We start from the raw sequence: 17,675 nt of genomic DNA, 5'->3' as shown, positions 1-17,675 counted from the left end.
CAGACATAGTGCTCAAAAAAAAAAAAATTAAAAAAGTAAAAAATTGATTATCAAAGCCTGGCTGCCTTCATACAACCTTACAGTAACAGAAAACAGCTTAAACCCAAGGAACTGTGTATTGGCCCTGAATAACCAGAACCTACTTCTTGAGCAAGTTCCACCAGCACAGGAAATAGTACTGGTGACTGAGATAGTTGTCAGTTCACACAGGCCGTGATGGAACTTGTCTGCATTTGCACCTGAGCAACTCCCGGGCATTTACACGCCTTCTTTTATTTCCCAGTTACCCCACGTACCAACAAGCTGCAAGGGGCATCAACAGTTACAAGAAGAAAGTAGTTTAGCAGAGCGTGGAGCATTTAGCTACATTACCATCACTTTAAAAACATGCATTCTCGTTGCCAGCTGGGAACAGGAAAACTCAATTAAATTATTTTCACTTCTCTTACGAACAGTTTCACTTTTGAATTGCTAGTTTGGGAAACAAATGTTTCGCTTGAACATCGGCATAAAGATACCACTTCAATTTGAAAACATTTTAACCTCCCCATGTGATAAAAAACACTTCATATTGGAATAACTATGTAACAGATGAAAGGGGAGGGATCCATTTTGAGTATCTCTGCTCTGCAGTTGATTGAGCTCACTTTAGTTAGAAACGCACACAACGGTTCTGGCAGAATTGTTTGGGGTGACTATTGGAAGGAAGACATAAATAAATAGTCGTTTTCTTCATAATCACATTTCACATCCTAAAACCCTCTCTCAGATTGTTCCAGGGTTTCCCCTCAGCTTAGCTGGTCATCAGGAAGATGGACTACATCCCACAGCAGCACAGCGCACCAGGCTGGAGGCCAATCCTGCCCCTAGTGCAGGCTGCTGCCAGCATCCTTTGCCTGTGCTGATACTAGCACTACAATGTCAGCAATGCCTCTTGTTACTGCCCTACTGGGCATCATCCCCCATCTCCCCACCAGCAAAAACAGGCATTCGCAGCATCCCAATAAAAGCGCACGTGCATCACATCCTGAAGTGCCAGGTACTTCAGATTTTGGTGCAAGTGGAAGAATAGAGATGACAGTTTCAACTCTCAACTCTACTGGGAGCAACTTCCAACCAAAACAAACATCAATCCTTTAATCCCCCGTCCACATCCACGAGCGCACATTCCTCTACTTGCATGTAGTCTTGCAGAGGGTAAGACGACTCTGAACAAACCCACGAGCCCACACTAGTGAATCTTAAAATAGGATCTTGAGATGTAACATTTGACTATCCCAGCCAAAACGCAGTCCTGGGGAATTCCCATAGAAATATTTGTTGCAGCTTTTTGCCCTTAACATCTATAACAAAAGCTTGGAAGTCACTAACAAAACTTCCCAAACTCCAAAAAATCACATGCAGGCAACAACAAGCACCCTGCTACTAAAAACAACCAAACACAACATTAAAGAACCAGCCACAGATAGATATTCTTCTTACAGGCCAAGAGAGGAAAAAAACACTTTCTCTTTTGGATATACCCTGCCACTATTCAGGGCCTCAGAGTAACCCACTGCACGAGCATCTCACAGCAACCCTGGGCACACTGGACTTAACAACACCTGAATCTGACAGAAACTGGTATTTTGCATCCAGACGAAGCAACCTTGTTAAATTCACCAATCAACCAAAATCCTACATGATTTATTTACTGATTTATTTTGAGTATAGCATAGTGTACCGTATTATGCTGGGTGACATGGAGGAATGCTATGCAAGGCAGCACCTACTTCAGAAAAGGGAGAAGGATAAAACAGCATCACAACTGAGGCATGCTATCATCAGTATCAGCGACTAGCTGATGCTATCTAGACTGGAAACTATCTTGGCTGCAAAAATAACATTTAAAAGATGCACACATATCCCCAGTTAACAAACAAACAAAGTATATATTGACAGTAGTAGCCAATTTCCAGGGATACCTCCTCTCTTGCATTTTATCTGCCTGCACTTAAGTCTCCTGAGTGACAAACACTGAAGTCAGCTTAAGCCTACTCTGTAGGTGGAAGCAGCCATGACCCTGTCTTGCTTCTACTGTGGTTTGTTCAATCTTTGGTGGACAGAAGTTAAGCTGCCAAACGCCACCAATTTTAACTACAGTCAGTTCTCCATCCCAGTGCATTAAACACTGTGCAGAAACACTAGCATGACAACATGGAGTAGCGTGCTAGCAGCTGAGCTAGAGCTGTTTCTTTCCCTAACTGTGCAGCCATTCAGATGTGATATTTCACTATTACCTCTGTCAAATTAGTTTAATTCACTTCTTCACCAGGGAACTGTAATTCAGACTATTCATTGCATCTTCTATCTGCATTGAAGATGGAGTCAGCATTACACACAGAGTGAACTGAAAGTGAAAAAACCCTGAAGATATAACCCTTGCTCTTCTCTTCACACCTACAAATAGAGAGAACTTTTCATTATCCCTTCAATCTCTCTGACAAGAAAGGGTCAAACTTACAGATATAACAGCCCCATGACCCTTCAGTGCATCCCAAAATAAAGTAACTAGTGACCACAAGCTAACAGAACACCAGCTTGCCAAAATGCAAGAGAGGTAGCAAACAACGTGATCCCGCTTGTGGGCAAGGCTGCCAAATCATTAATAGGCACAGGATTTAGAACCACTGGTAGGAGCCCACAGGTCTGCTGAAACAGGCTGAATTTTTACAGCAGCTTCCCATGCATTAGAATGACAATTCTGACAGTAAGGACAAACTGAGTGAAACAGCACTGCAGTCCAACAGCAGCTGGGCTTGATGCTTGACATCATGCCTGGCAAAATGCGAGTAAAAGCAAGGTAACTCTGGCAAGTAAAAGTTGGGGAAATGGCCCATTTGAAAACTTCAGCAGTTTAACCATATTGATATTCTGAACTACAAAAGCATATCATCTTTCTAACGTGCTGACCACAACCAGAACATAAGGCATCATTAACCACAGTGCTATCCCTCCAAGCCACGACATAACACAGGGTTAATTTCTTGAGCACAAGTCTATAGCAAGAAGGTTTAGAAGCTATGGATTTTCAAAATGCACCGTGGAGTATAACATCCCTGGCGCCTGAAAGCAAACAAAAGATACAGAGCCACACATGACTGGAAACTTCTATCATTACTTCCTAAAATATTCTTCCCCAACAGTCCCAGTGGCAGCCACTGACTGGACAATAAACGAAAACTGTTTTTCCTTTGGCTTTACGTGTTTATCTACAGGTAAGCTGTTACCTTTAAGGCACAAACCTGGTCTAATAATATTCCTCCTTGTCCTGATGAAAGACCACGTTTGTTTCAGTACAAACGTAACTGATAAAGTAAACTCCACATCACAGAAAACAGCTATTCCAGAGGTACGCACTGATCTGGATCAAGAGCACAAGCAATCCTGGCCAGGCCTCAGAGCCTGGGCCGCATCATGTCCTCCACAGGACTCTTCACTTCTTCCTATTGTCCATTGTCACCTGAGGAGCAGTGAGACCTGTGAAGGCAGCACCCAATACCTGGCTGACCTGCACTTGGTAGCACCCAGCTTCTTATAAAGCATCCTCTGCAAAACTGCCCTGGCAGTTTTGTCAGAAGGAACAACGTGGTCCCATTTAAGTGCTGTCATGAAAAGATGGCAAATGAAGGATGCTACGATGCAAAATGAAGAGCAAAATGCCACCTGCTATGGATTTTAGAGCTCCATTAGAAAGCACGCAGGGAATCAGCTCGCCTGTTTAAAAAGCTGAAAGTTGGTTAATAAACCTGTGGTAGTTATATTCTTCACAACTTAAAGAAAAAAAATAAAATAATGGGGAAAAAAAGTATCAATACGGTCTGAAAACATTTTCTGCATGAATCACCCTTTTACTTTTGCTGAGTTATTTTCCAAGCAATGTAATTTTTCTCAGACAACCTGGCCTCCATTCTAAATGATGCTCAGCAGCCTTTTTTTTTCCCTACCTGTAATTTTTATTTCCACACGTTACACGATTAGTTTTATCCCTTTTTGTATACCACATAATTCTAGATCTGTAGACATAACTAAATCAGTGCAAAGTGCCTTTCTGGCACTATTCAACCTATCTGAAGGTTGTGAAAGATCTTGAGCGTTTGTCTACCGTAAGTCATCGAAAGTGAACTTTACCTTCATCATCCACCCTTTATAGCTATATTTGTGCCATACTTATCAACGCTTTTCAGTGAAAGAAAAACAAATTTACACACTATAAACTTTTATTGACCACAGTCCTTTGCTGCAGGGAAGCCCATCACTTCCTGAGCGTACTCTGTTACGCTGACAGCGGGAGCAGCGGCAGCATCTCAACCGGGAGCACAGCGACATTGCTGCTGGTTTCCTGTTACCGAGCCCGGGTGGGTTTCGGCTCCGAGAGCCCCGAACACACACATACACACACACACACGACAGAACTGGCACTCACCTCCCGCGTCCGCCAGGTCACAGGTCTCGCAGGGCAGCGCGGCAGCCCGCCTACCATGCTGCCTTCCCACGTCCGCTACGCAACGCCACGCTATCGCCGCGCTATTGCCCGCCCGGCCGGGCAGCCACCCGTACGAACCAGCTTCAGATTCGGGCAAATCTCGCACTCTTTCAGGGAGGAGAAGCGGCGTCGGGAGGCAGGCGAGCAGCAGGAAGCTGACCTCAGCAGCGCCGGCGGGGCGGAGCGCGGCCCGGGCTCGCTCGCTCCGTGCTCTCTTCTGGCAGCGCGGGCAGACGGCGCGGCCTCGCAGCGTGCCAGCCCAGGGCACGTCACACGGCCGTCCGCCGGCCTCGGGGAGCGCCTCGCCACGGCGCTGCGGAAACGCGACTGGAAACGGAGGAGCCGAACGGCTCGGTAGGTGCCAGCCAGGGAAACGGGCTGGCAGAGGGAAGCCTCAGACGATCATTTAAAGCCTTGCCTTAAGGCCTCTGTGCTGCTGCTGACGGGAGAAGGGAAGCAGGACGGCCAGGCAGTTCGCTCTTTACCGTGTCTTTCCTCTACTTCCTCATCTGCTCAGAGCAGGAGCCTGCCATACACCTTTAATGCACATCTAGGAGATCCCATTCCAGAGGGGAAAGAAACCCGGCAACTTCTAACAAAGCATTTAACGACTACTTGTTTTGTGTTGCTTTTACTTCTTATCCACAGCATTTTGTTTACTTTCTGTCCATTTCAAACTATTTCCTATACTCTGAACTGCAAATCCAGTTCTCTTCAGCAAGCAAGCATAGCTAGCCTGTAGCTTGCAAACACAAAGGAGCAGATGTAAATGATCATCACCTAGCACCTGGCATCTGACTTTCAGCCATCAGTCTGCCACCTAATGCCTTGCTTTTACTTGCACAACCTGAATAAGAACAGAGCAAGGGCCAGGCCCCAACTACCTTAATCTCAATGCCATTTCTGCATTAATGTACATGTAGTTGGGCAGCTACCCACCTTACTCTGCATGTACCGAGATATTGGCTCCAATCCCAGGAGAGCTTAGCTATTCTAATGTAAACTATTAGCACTAAAGTGACGTACCTCTGCTTCCTCAGTAAGGAAACACATGTAGCTTGAAGCCAGAATTATATCAGAACCAGAAATGTAATTTACACACTCATCTGAGCAGATTTAGCGAGTACCAGAACTTAGAATCCACAAGTACTGCAAGGGTGCTGTCCTGGAGGTGGCACGTAGGCAAATCAGCAGGCAAGAACGCAACTTCAGAGAGAAGCAAAAAGATATTCCCAAACCAACATTAGTGCAGCACACTCATCACAGCTATGGGAGTCCACCAGAGACAGAGGGCTCTCCAGGCCATATCCTATCCCAGGCTTACTGTAACTATTTCACAGAAATCATTTCCTACCTCTGCTTTGCAGAATAAATTCTACAGCAGAGAGAAATGTTTATTCTTCACTATTCAAACTGTGATTTGGTTTTGAAAGCACACCGGTCAGTTCCCACAAATATCGGCCTCTGTTGGTAGTGCACTGGCCTCTTCCTCCTGCCTTCACTTCAAATATACATGTACAGTCAAGAGTATTTCAATAGATACCGAAGGCCTCTGGCACTCAACATGACAGGTAATCTGTTCCAGAAACCTAATAAACACCAGAAGAACTTAAAAAAAAAAAAAAAAAAAAAAAAAAAGTTTCTTTAGTAAATAAAAATCATTAGTAATTTATGAGCTCACAGATCACTTAGGCATTGTTGAAGTAAAAAGATACGCTTTCAGTTTATCTTGACTTAGTAACAAACTAAAAACACTCTCATATCATAGAATAATAGAATGGACTGGGTTGAAAAGGAGCACAATGATTACGTAGTTTCAACCCCCCTGCTATGTGCAGGGTCACCAACCAACGCCAACGCTGCCCAGAGCCACATCCAGCCTAGCCTTGAATGCCTCCAGGGATGGGGCATCCACAGCCTCCTTGGGCAACCTCTTCCAGTGTGTCACCACCCACTGTGTGAAAAACTTCCTCCTAATATCTAACCTAAACCTCCCCTGTCTCAGTTTAAGACCATTCCCTCTTGTCCTATCAGTATCCACCCTTGTAAACAGCCGTTCCCCCTCCTGTTTATACGCTCCTTTCAAATACTGGAAGGCCACAATTAGGTCTCCGAAGAGCCTCTTATCCTGTAAACAACTGGTGTCTGTAAACAACTTGCTATTGCTTGTTTTGCAAACCATTTTTTAAGTGTTCTGGAAGACCCTCCTCTATCAATACAGCTCAGGCTTTTACTACTGAAAGAGTCTTATCCTTAAGACAACAGGTCATACAACAAAAAAAAGCTGGAGAAACACCAGCTGAAGTATTACGTTGTTTTCAATATAGAAAGCTCCATTTTGTTTTTAAACTGTCTTTTTACGTAAGAAATTTCCTTGAGAAGCTAAAGCAGCATCTGCTTGTACGTCCAAATAATTATTTCTCTGCATCTTTGCCCATCCCAGATTGCCTTGACTGAGGTCATCAAAATAACAAATACATTTTAAATCAAAGTTCACCACTTGTAGGATTTCAGGACCAAGACTGTAAAAGTCATCTCAAAGTTAAACAGTTTGTGTTTAACACTACCAAACACTTTGACTTCTGTCATTGTCTTTGCTGGCTAGTATTACTATCCTATCCAGAGGACTCTTTCTTCAGACATGGCATTAGATCAGCAATTTTTATGCTGCAGTCATTATTTTCTATGGGGTCTGTAAAAATAATTAAGAAGACAATTCCTGTGCTGGATACCTCATAAAAGAATTTAAGCCTGTCATATATTTACTGGCTCTTTTTTTTTTTTCCTCCAGTGTTTTCAAAGCAATAAAAATGTGAAACCTTACAACCTTAAATTGTGTCATTTTTTTTCTTGCAGGGAGAGCATAAGATTTTGAAAACTTGTAAATTGTCATTGAAAGGAATGATACAGACATCCTGTATCTACTAGTCAGAATAAAAACCCATCTGAGAAAGCAGTCATAATATAGGAAGTAGCAAGTTGTATGTGCTCTTGTGCATTCAACTCATATGCTCTTAGAAACTCATACACCCTCAAACAAGTAGTCGTTCTATATGATTCCACTATTAACTTAAAGTTTTATATTACTTGAACGACAGTTGTCAAAATTCACTTGCATTTGATAATTTCTCAGCTCTAATTTCAATTTCCCACTCCTAAGTTAAAGGCAGGTAAGGCTTAGGCATCAAATTATCTCTGTATTTGTTAACAAATGACTAAAACAAAAAAGCAATAAAATAGAGGTAGTTTGGTCACAAGTTTACTGCTCCATCAATACTTCTCCTGAGCTGAAAAGATGGCTTGCCATGGCCTGTTATTCTGCCACTTTATAAGCACTAAAATTACTTTGACAGGAAGATGGAGAAGACTTGATAAAAGAAGATTCAAAAAGGAAAGTATAAAACTGATGGATCTTGTATGGTTGAAAGTTTTCTTCTGCTAACCAGGAAGGAAATATAACAGCGAAGAGGAACAAACAAAGATTAAGAGTGTATGTATAAAATGCTTAAAAACATAATCTGGAAGTGACCATCAGTTAAGAAGTACAAGAGTCTTATAATTCTCTGATTAATCACGTTTGCAATATGAGTTATCCTGGCCTCCTATAAAATTCACATGAGAGTTGTGTTCACGTATACACGCAGAGTTTGCAGTAATATCAATAAATTATGATCTTCACTGAAGCTCCACATTTTATCCCAGTATCATGAAGAAATACAATATTAATCACTAATTCTAAACAAACTCACTACTCAATTTGAAATGGATACAATTTCCCAGTCCAACACTTACTTACATCGTTCTGCAATACTGCATGGTTCATATAACATCAACAGACAATGAATTCAGCTGCATTCATAAAGCATCCCAAAAAACACCATCAACAACTTGTTTATTCAGAAACAGCAGAATTACCAGCTTAATGACTCCTGAAATCTAGCATTGCTTGGAAGTTTTATCAAATATTTTCACATATGCACATGTACACACAAAAGCTTTCTAAGCTACGTAGTATACTGACAGCACGCATGCAACAGCATAGCTGCATCACCAGGAAGCCTCTTCCCCATTACATGCTACGCACACTCACAAGTGTCAGAACAACTTCAGGTACAAATATCACATATACATAAAGCATTAAATACCAAAGCCCAAAATCCTACCACCAGTAGCACGCTTTTTCTTCTCCACCTTCCCCCACATCATTATTTCAAGAGGAGAAATCCCTGTTCCCCTCTGCCATGCAGAAGGCATCAGAATATTCCGGACAATATGGGAAAACAAAATCCTAATGTCTGTCCCCTCTTCAGCTTTATTACAATGATCTGGGGAATTTTAGAGATGCAGAAGTTTACTCCTCACAATGTAAGAGCACGTATTACCTGCAAGCACAAAACCCCCACAACTCCAACTTGAAAGTTCCTTATAATTAAGAAGGTTTTGTCTTGTTTTGCCTTCTAAATAGTTAAGTAAATAAAAAGTTGCTCTTTATAAGATTAAAATGCAAAATAGACTTCTGGAGAGAAAACAGCATTAGTAGCATCTTCCACATCTTTGAGATCTCCAATCAAACACTATTTTTATTAGAAAAGATATACTTACTCTTTTTTTAAAAACAAGAAAATCTGCTTTCTGTTCAAGGTGTGCTGTTGCAATTCTCTAAGCATACTCTTAAAAGAGATACAGAGACTCAAAGAACAGCAAAGAAAGCTATTTAACTCCACTAACTTGAATTAAGTTTGAGGCTTCCTATCTTTCCTCCTAAATGGAAAGCTAATTGTGATAAAGCATCAAGCCCAATACGAAACAGCCACTACACACAACTACTTGTGTGAATGACTTCCTTTAGAGTATGTTTAGTTTTTTTCACAGAATACATTAATGATCAAGATACATACTGTAATCTTTAAAGGAAAAACTTCCTTCAGCCTCACATTTCATTCACTAACTGTGTCATTGAATTCAAATCTTCATGCATTTTAAAACAAATCTCTCAAATCTAAGTTATTTTAATGAAATGCTGGAATACACTGTTGCAGCCTGCATCCTGTAGCCAGACACATGCACTGTGATTCTTTTTAGCCTACAGTATTGGCTTGCCTGAATTTGGCACATATTTGAGTGTTAATTATTAAGACAGTGATCAAGTGCAACACAAGACTTCCAGAGCCAGAGCTATGAGAAATCAGATTTTCTGGTCCCACCAGTACTGCATTTGCCAAAATCCTGAAACCTAGCTTCATGTTGGGCTGTAATCTATGATTCACTGCAGTCAAATCTGATAGAAACCTTACAGAGATGCCTCTAGGCACAGGAAGAAATTAGGGAGCATAGAGGCAAGGTCAAGTACCTAGAGGTGGGCCATCATCTTGCCTCAGCACATCCGGGCAACATTTTCTTCCGTGAATTCACTGCCTGGGATGGCAAGCTGCGTAGCTCAACTAGTGGAGAGACCATTCTCACTCAGTTTCACCAAGAGCAATACCATTCAAGCCTGGAGACATCCTCCCAGTACTTCGACATACAACTGCTTCCTCCCATACAGCCTTGCCTCCTGGCCTGGGGCACCCTTGGCCCTGGCACTGGCCCCTTCACAGCTCTAAGGGCAGCACAAGCATCCTCTTTGTGACAAAACTCCTGTGGTGATGGCCAGCCTGCCCATGGCCACAGGCATCACCACCATGGTGAAGGGCCAGCCACCACAGTGGACTGACAAGATGATCATCACTCATGATGAGGTGAGCAGCCTTCAGCTGCTCTTTTGTTTTCACCAACCTCATGATCATCATGAACAAACTGAACTCCAGGTGTTCCTGCAAAGCCATTAATTAGCCCTGGCTAATAGCAAGCCCTTTAAAAGCAACACAGTAATAAATGCTGCTTACAGTTTCATGCACTAGAGCAGGCATTTGCTTTACCATCTCTCCTGATAATGTCCACTCGTATCCAGAGACCCGACACCAAATCCTGACTTGTGAATCAGAGGCTACCACCTGTTCTTGTTTAATTATGAGTTTCTCTGCATTTCATCAGCATACTGAGTAATTTTTCTCATTCAATCCAAAAATAATAATAAAAAAAGCATTATTCTCTGGTCTGTGGTTATCTTCCCAGTGTTCATGTGGGAATATAAAGTTTAAAAAAATATTCTATTATGCAATAGTTAGCATTACTATATAAAAACACAGAACAGATTACCAACATTCAAAACTGACGTTTTATTTCAAACATGCAAAAAAGCTCCGCAAAACCAATTTTTTTGGAACAAAAGCATCTCTAGTATTTGAGCTATCAAAAGTCATTACGCTATGAAAAGTGCTAACTGATGCACACCTAAACACAGCAAACATCTTCATAAAAGAAAATCACTGTTTTCCTGCACTCAAATCTAAAACACACCTGTGGGACATCACAGAAGAGACAGGTCTCTTCTCATCTCCCCAGCATGAATACAAGGAACACAGATCCCAACCTGGACATTTGCTGCTGCTTATGTAACTTAAGCACAGTAGCTGTATCCATATATTGGCCTTTTCCTTATTCACACTTTCCTTTATTTCAATTGGCAGGAAGAAAAACCACTAATTAAAGCCAGGCCACCTGGTACCAAAAGATGTAATGCCTTACAGACCTACATCCTTGATCTATGCAGGAAAGCAACGCACACTTAAGTTGTTAGGGTAAAATAGTGGCTTTCCAGTGATGTAAATTCTCCTGTTCCTGCATCTGTCCCACACTCCTGAAATTGAATACAGTTTAATAATAATGGCCATTCACACAAAAATTCCACTTTTTTTTCCGTAAGAGAGTGGAAAGAGAATTCTATACACAGTCTTGGAGGATGCTGCTGCTGCAGGATTGCAAGGCCTGGCCCAAGCACACACGCACTAACCAGTTATCACATTGACAGCTTCTTGTCATGTGAATGTACCTAACTTCCTTCAACAAGCTGAAAAATCAACATGATCTGGATAAGCAAATGGTAACACCTCCCAGACACTACACTGACTGGCAAGGCCTAGATGGCTGAGATACATACAGGCAACTAGGCCGCAGCACTGACTTACTTGTACTCCTAAAATATTTCACATACCTTAAGAACTTCAGTCTCTAGTTAGTACATCTGTAAGGAAAGGTGGGAGAGCAGTGTAAAGATTCTACTTTAAGAACTGAATAGTAGTATAGTGGTCCTTCCACGCTTCCCTCACTCCTATAAAACAGGCACTCTGATAGAGGTAATTTACAACAAGTTTGCACTTTCAACAACCACATCAAATCCTAATATCAAAACAAATACCAAGTTAATTGAATAATAATTTCCCAAGGGAAAGTACTGTCTTCAACACCTAGTGCTATAAAAGAAATCCATAAACGGGATTTGCAACTTGCCAGTGTAGGAAAAGCTATTAATGCTGCCTAACTAGACTTTGCTTCTTTTGACATGTTCTCCTTGCATATGGCCCCAGCTGCAGCAGCCCTGAGCACCTAAACCTAATTTAAACCAACCAGCCAGTATGAGGAGAACCAGCCGCAGTAGCCCAGCACTCCATATGCACTAATTCACCCTTACTCAATACAAGTTAAATGAATGAAGACACAGCTCCATGCTATCACTGCCAAACCACTTCTGATTCTTGTTCTACCTTATTTAAAAGCACACTAGGACAACTACAAAACGAAACAGTCTGCAATGTAGACATATCTTGAAGTCTGACATTATGCCAGGTTGGACTTAAAAATCCTACAGTTGAAGAAGATGCTTTTAAGGTAGCAAAGATTTCCTTGACTTTTTGAAAAGACCCCGAGTACTGCACAGTCAGCTCCCTACAAGTCAAAATTCCTCAAATCCAACTATAAAACACACTTGGGAGGGATAGAGAGAATTCTTATCCTTGTTAGTAAATAGGCACTATATTTGCCAATTTTTCCCTGGCTGGACTCCTTAGTTGTGTTGGGCATTTAACAGAGGCCAGCAATGTGCTGCATTCCCAAGGAGTTCATGGAGAAGAGAAAGCACTCAGCACCTCAGTAGGGGATCTAGTGAATGGGATGGCTTCAATTGTCCCTGAATTAACTAAGATCAACAGAACAGTTGAGACATTAAAGACAGAATTTGGCAGATATGGAGAGAAGACTCCAGGTTTCCTGGAAACATATATTTATTCTGGAAAAGCACACATCCTGTGAAGTCTTCTCCACCCCATATCCCTATCTCTCCTAGTAATATTGAGATTAACTTCCAGTTAATTGCTACACAGCAATAGGATCGGTTGCCAAACTGTTCCGTAGCCTTTGTGAGGCTGTCCAGTTTATTGTAACAATTTTAAGTACACCACCAAGCAGAAGTCTCCTGTGACATTTTATTTTTAACTGTTATTTAACTTTTTTTAAATCACAATTGAGATGTACTCCTACTATTCCGTAAGAAGCTACCATTCTGGCCACTAAGATGTTGCTATACACTCTAAAGTCTTTCTCTGTACTGACTGTGATCAAATTACTGTTGCTCTTTCCAACCCTGGTGCTGCCACAACCACCAACTTTTTGTTACTAAGGAAAAGTAACTATCAAACTTGACTTGACCATACGCTCTGAATATGCAGTGGACAAATACGCTCTGCCAAGCCCATCAAGGTTCATAGGGTTGTGGTATACAGGAACAAAACTTTAAAATCTTATTGTACAGCAACACCTTGGCAGCACATGATCTTTTATTTAAAAACTGATTTCTTCCATCATATGTACGTGTAAGTGCACATGGTTTTCCTCCCCTCAGTATTTCAAGTCAGAAGAAGTGATCTGTTGCTTCCCACTGAGTCATTATAGGAACGAGGCATCTCACTGACATGACATTCGTTGTTTCTGAACTTTTTGGTCAAATACAGTAAAGTTTGTTTCAGCAAGCTATAACTGCTTAATAATTCACAGCTGACAGCCAGTCCAATGCTACTGGCATGTAACTGTGCGAACTAAAATTCCTTTCAAACTTAAGGCAGGTGAGGAGCACAACCATTGGAAATGGCACAATTTTCACTTCAAAATAATAAATATCTGAATATCTGAATGCATCCACTAAAATTACTCAGGCTTGTATTTTGGTGAGATAATGAAATATGCTGCCAGTTTACAACAGTTGCTGTGAACATCCATCTCTACATTCCTGTATCCCTGTCATTCAAGCAAGGTGTAGCTATTTTACTGGACCATTTTAGTACATCTTGGTGCAAAAAAAATTAAGTTGCTCCAGGACAGGTTTTAAAGGTTCTTAATTTAAGTTGCTTCTGACACTGTTAAAAATAAAAATAAAAAAAAATTCACACACGAGCTTGTAAAAATATTCAGTTCATCTCAGGTGCCTATTCCAAATATTTCCATCACAAATGCTTACATTATTCTTTTCCTACAGTATAGAAACAAGAAATTTCTTTCTCCTGGGAAGGGAGAAACTGAGATTTCATATAAGAGTTGAACTACTTCCACTCTTAGTTTCTGCCTAATGGTTAAGAAAACTATCTAATCCCATTTTTGCCTTAGCCTTACTGTACATACACATAAATGAGGTTGCCCAAATAACCAAAGATACTTGGCTGATACACAAAAAATGTCCTCATTAAAAAAAAAAAAAAAAAAAAAAAAAAGTAGACGCTGATGTAAAAGAAAATCTCCTAACACAAATCAACAGATTCATAAGTCTCCAAACCAGTTCTCTATGGTCCACTGAGTCAGGGGCAATAGCTTTTCTTCTTAACAGCATTGTTCACTGTTATTTCTGCCAACTAAAATCAAGGAAGTCCAGAGAAATCCATTTTCTAAGGCATGCCGAAGAGATCACTCAACAGTGAGAGACCTAAAACTCAAATGGAAGGAAAAGGAAGAGCAAGTATGAGTATATAACCACAGGGCCCTCAAATCATATCTTTGATGAGAAGACTTACTTGATTAACTCCTTTATTTCATGGTGCTTCTCACATCTCATCACAGAAATGTTTCAAGAGCAAACAGGTAAACGGAAACCAAGTAGAAAAAAAGTGAAACAGGAATGCCAGTGGATTGGGATAGTAGAAAGGGAGGGAACGAATCCCCTGCATTTCAGCCTTATGCACTACATACTGGCCAGCAACCCCACTAATTAGGATGAGTTGTGTTCATGACTTCCAATAATCCCCACACTTGGATATTTTTAATGCTGGTTTGATACTTTGGTTTCCAAAGAAAAACACCTCTATTGTCTCATTAAAGCAGCAGAAATTCTCTTGTACAGTTCCAGATGCTGTGTCTGTCCTCACGATCAACATTCCCACGATGTCAAGATGAGTTTGCAACTAAGAGATGCGTTCTGCCAACTTGTTAAACTGTGAACCTCGTATGGCTGTGAGTTGCTGAAGGGCTTCAAGCCCACTTTCCATTCACAGGAATGATGTGATATTACAAGCAAGGAAGTAGCAGTGAATGAACATGAAGGCCCTTTGTGTTGACACAGTAAGAATGCATAACTTTCATTTTTTCGGAAGGAACATTCTTGAGGCTAGAATCTCATCCATTTGCCTAAACTACTCACAAGCACAAAGCGCGTTTCTGAAGTCTGGTTAATTTGCTCATGATCCAAATGCACACAACTGGTGAAATCAATTCACTACCTTTACGCTCCTTCAGACCACAGCTCACACGTAGCACAGTTAGCTCCTGCCACCTTGTGGGGCTCCGTGAATTTCCCTGAAAGCTTGTTTCAGCAGTGAGTTGGTAAAAAAAAACAACGACAACAAATAAACATTCAGGAATTGGTTTCCTTATGTTTCATCATGGTGAATGTTAAAGTGAAAGAGATTGTGCTGTTCTGAATATTTTCTGGTTCATTATTCCTAGCATTGTTTACAAAGTTGAAGGGCTGGATTTAGTAATCATATGGAGCATGTTTTAAATATTTAAATATCTTTCAAGAATTCTAAGTTTTAGATAGGTTCTTTGCAGATGCATTTAAGTTTAAATGAACACTATGATCAAGTAATTGCCACTATCAGTAAATTTCATGTGTGTGAAAGAGATTCCATGTAGAAATAATGAATTTTAGGCTGAAAATCCTTGCAGTCAAGTGCATTTTTGAAACCTAGTAATCCTATTCTTGTAAGGAATTCTGTATTTGCTCAACTTTTAATACAGCAAAAACATATGTCAAGTTCTCCCAAAAGATCCAGTTCTGTGTGATCACCTTATAGCTGCAACTTGAGCTTCTAATTAGTGTTTCTCCCCTCCTCATTCCCCTTCACCTCTATCACATGCAGAGGACTTAATGAACTACCAAAATTCTGCAAATCCATGAACCTGATCAAGAACCCAATTTAACCTGTTTTTTTGTTTTTTGTTTTTTTTTTTTTAAATTCTCACAGCTCAATAATTTGTCACAAATGTACAGGACTTTTGAAGAGCGTTTCCCTGTCCCACATCTCCACTCAAATACCTTCACTGAACCTAGTGAAGATTTATCATGCCATGTATTTGTTACCAGCTTGTAACGGTTTTATGATTTTTATGATCAGTATTCCACATCGTAACATCATGTAGTGCACTGGGAGTTAAAGAGTTAATACTCCAGTTCTGTGGATCATGAATAGTTCTGGGTACCTAGTTCTCAGAAGAACTACATATACTACACAGCCCAGAGGACTTTGCATTGTTCTGTTTCCGTTTTCCATCCAGAGTGAAAGATAAAACTGCTTGCAGATTATGAGACGAACTCTCTTTTGCCTTCCTGTTTGTCCCAGCTAGACACCTTCAGCATTAGAGTAAGGCCTTTGGTTTTTTCAACACTCTCTCTCATTTTATTTGATTTATTAGCTTCAATTCTACTTATATTGTATTATATTGTATTATATTGTATTATAGTGTGCTATCCTGCATTCCGATATCTTATTTAGTAAATTAGTTCGTTTCTCCTCAGATTGTTGCCACTGTTTCGTTTTTAGGCCCATCTCCCTACCCTTTTCCCTTTTTTCCCTTTCCTGGGTTGTAGGTCTGTGGGTCTCCCCATCCCATTAGTCACAAAACTGTGCTGGAGTGGCCCATAAACTGTTGACACAGCTGTAGTAAACTGAACTTCTTGGGACTTCCTTTGGTAAGAGGAACAGTGCTTTCTAACATCATAAGCAAACCGTCTTTAGTAAAGGCCTCAATAACTCATAAATAAACTGAAGAACAATGATTACAGATCCATGGCCAAAAAAAGTACAGCAGAAACACCCCTTTCATCCATAAGCATAATGTATTCTGTTAAAGATTGAAGCAATGACAAAATGTCAGTCAGTGCACCAAGTCTGCACAAAAAGATTTATGACTTCACAAGCTTGTGTTTGTCTCCTACAGCTTTGATATTCCTCCCCCATCTTCCCCTACTTTTAAAGTCCTAGTAGTAGCCAGACAATTAATTTACAAGTCCAAGTTCAGAAGCGCCTGTGACAATCTCCGATAACACCCGGCTGAGATTCCCTCTCAGATTGAGTTCTGCCCATGCACTGTGTCTGGACCACATCAAGGCATTACTCATAGCTGTCCTTATGCATTCCTCCTCTGTAGAAAACTCAGGAGAAAGGGAAATCCATGGGGCATCAGGACTGCAGAAGACAAGCTGTGCACCCTAGAAGTGAGATACCAGTGTCACCTACCCTCACTCTGTATATTTGTTGTATCAACATCTCCTTGTTAGGAGCCATTTGGTTCAGCCCCTTCCCTGCTCTGGAGTACCAAGACACCGAACCAGCCTCACTCTAATTGCAGATGTGTATCAAAGGCACCTTCTGACCTTGGCTACAGAGAAAAAAGAACTGTTATTATCTAACACCAGAACAAATTCAGATCCAACGCCACTGCAAGTCTCTCAACACCACCTCAAAGCACTAGAGAAAAACATCGGGACTGTAAGAAACACCAATTCAATGCAAGTAAGTGTTGACAACAATCCTTTCATCTCCATTTTATCTCTCTATCAGTCCTATATTTTGAAATACTAGAAATGCAATAGGAAGATCCGTGCTCGCCTACAAACTCAAAGCACAAACAGGGAGTTGAGCTACTCTACAAGATGGTTGGAAACAGTGACATGACAGTTCTCATAGCCTGACCAAAAGTCTTCTTGGTGAGCCTGAGTTGGCCATGATAA

General features: G+C 41.0%; 1 protein-coding gene across 10 annotated transcripts in view; it reads right to left on the bottom strand.

Annotated features, from left to right (window-relative positions):
- BBX (BBX high mobility group box domain containing) overlaps positions 1–17,675 on the bottom strand; it is a 139,962-nt gene that overhangs the window by 103,527 nt on the left and 18,760 nt on the right. For 2 of the 10 annotated variants that reach the window (XM_010720562.4, XM_010720593.4), the window contains exon 1: positions 4,466–4,725. The exons of the other annotated variants lie outside the window; for them this stretch is intronic. In XM_010720562.4, the coding sequence (XP_010718864.1) occupies positions 4,466–4,522 (57 nt within the window). In that variant the 5' untranslated portion in view covers positions 4,523–4,725. Of the gene's footprint in view, positions 1–4,465; positions 4,726–17,675 lie in introns of those variants that run through there. 10 annotated transcript variants of the gene reach the window in all.

This window comes from Meleagris gallopavo, chromosome 1 (assembly GCF_905368555.1).
Source record: "Meleagris gallopavo chromosome 1, MGAL_WU_HG_1.1, whole genome shotgun sequence".
Lineage (NCBI taxonomy): Eukaryota > Metazoa > Chordata > Aves > Galliformes > Phasianidae > Meleagris > Meleagris gallopavo.
This window is presented reverse-complemented; position numbering and strand designations above follow the sequence as displayed.